Source organism: Nicotiana attenuata, unplaced genomic scaffold, assembly GCF_001879085.1.
Source record: "Nicotiana attenuata strain UT unplaced genomic scaffold, NIATTr2, whole genome shotgun sequence".
In the NCBI taxonomy this organism is placed as follows: Eukaryota; Viridiplantae; Streptophyta; class Magnoliopsida; order Solanales; family Solanaceae; genus Nicotiana; species Nicotiana attenuata.
In genome coordinates, this window is record NW_017705015.1 from 1 (window position 1) to 1,183 (window position 1,183).

At 39.6% G+C, this 1,183-nt stretch overlaps 1 protein-coding gene across 1 annotated transcript; it reads right to left on the reverse strand.

Moving 5' to 3' along the window:
- Nucleotides 1-240: 240 nt before the first annotated feature.
- On the reverse strand, nt 241-796 carry LOC109222835 (the record flags this gene model as incomplete). Its single annotated transcript, XM_019387143.1, is given in 1 exon segment — nt 241-796. A coding segment is annotated over 1 exon segment (295 nt), but the record flags the coding sequence as incomplete, so codon positions are not given.
- Nucleotides 797-1,183: the final 387 nt, after the last annotated feature.

Here is a 1,183-nt window from a genome sequence, read left to right on the forward strand (position 1 = left end):
TCTCGAGAGTAGTCTTCAAAAGTGTGAAAACATCAAAATTTGGCCATTTACCCCCAGTGCATAAGCGTTCAAATTCTCAGTAAAACTGCATGTCTATGATATTATTCTTTTATGCTTTGAAGATCGATAAATTCACCATCCCCCCATCCCCTACCACCCCCACTTTAACCCCCCCCCCCCCAAACCAACCAACAGAAAAGGAAGGAAAATTAAGGTAATGAGAACTTAAAAAGCCAGCGATGAAAACAACAATAAAATCACATCATCTTATATTCTAATGCTCTGTCTCCTTTTCAGAAGAGATTCATACAAAATCAATAACCTTTTCAACTAGGGTCCAAGAGGCTAAACTATAAAATCCCACCCAAATATTACTGTTATTAAGACCAAAAATGTTTTTCTGCTTCATCTTCAACCTGTCACTCCTACTGCTACCGCCAACTACCCGGATAAAGAACAAAGACAAGAAAAGAAAATACCTAGAAGAAGATTTACAATAACCTACTGCTTTAGCTGTTTTTCTGGTTTTCCTACATCATCATTACTGGACTCCTTTCTTTGGCTTGGTGCATCGGACTCATCATCCTCAAATGGTAGCACGACAACTGGAGCGGCAGGCACCATGTCCCACCGCTCCTTCAGAAGGCTCATGAATCTCAAAACCATTTGCCTTCGGAAAGTGAGTTCTCGAGTGAATGCATCAAAAATCAGGAAAGCAGCTATGTACTTGAATGGAACAATTAAGAGAATGGTTGCACCAAATAGTAGTGCCAGAGCAACTTCCATCGTAATCTGACAGATTTTGAAAATAAACTCAATTTAAGCGAAGACAAAATCGAGTATTAGATAAGAAATAACATTATTATCCGAAGTTCAAGCATATATAGTAGTAGACTCAGCATTAAGCATTTATTGACCCCCAAAATTATTACTCAAAAGTGGACAAGATAAATAATTAGGACAATAATCTCTGTAAATCCAGAACATGCAGAATCGATCCCCTAAAACAATTAAAAGAGATCCAGCATAGCCAATTTTTTTTAAAGAGCTACAACTAATTGATAGAGCGGTGGTGAGGGGCTGCAGGATAGGAGGATGCGGATTGTTGATATATTATCACCCATTGTGGATTTTAAGTTTAAAACCCGGTGGGGGTTTGGGTGGGGGGGGGGGTGGGGGGGGG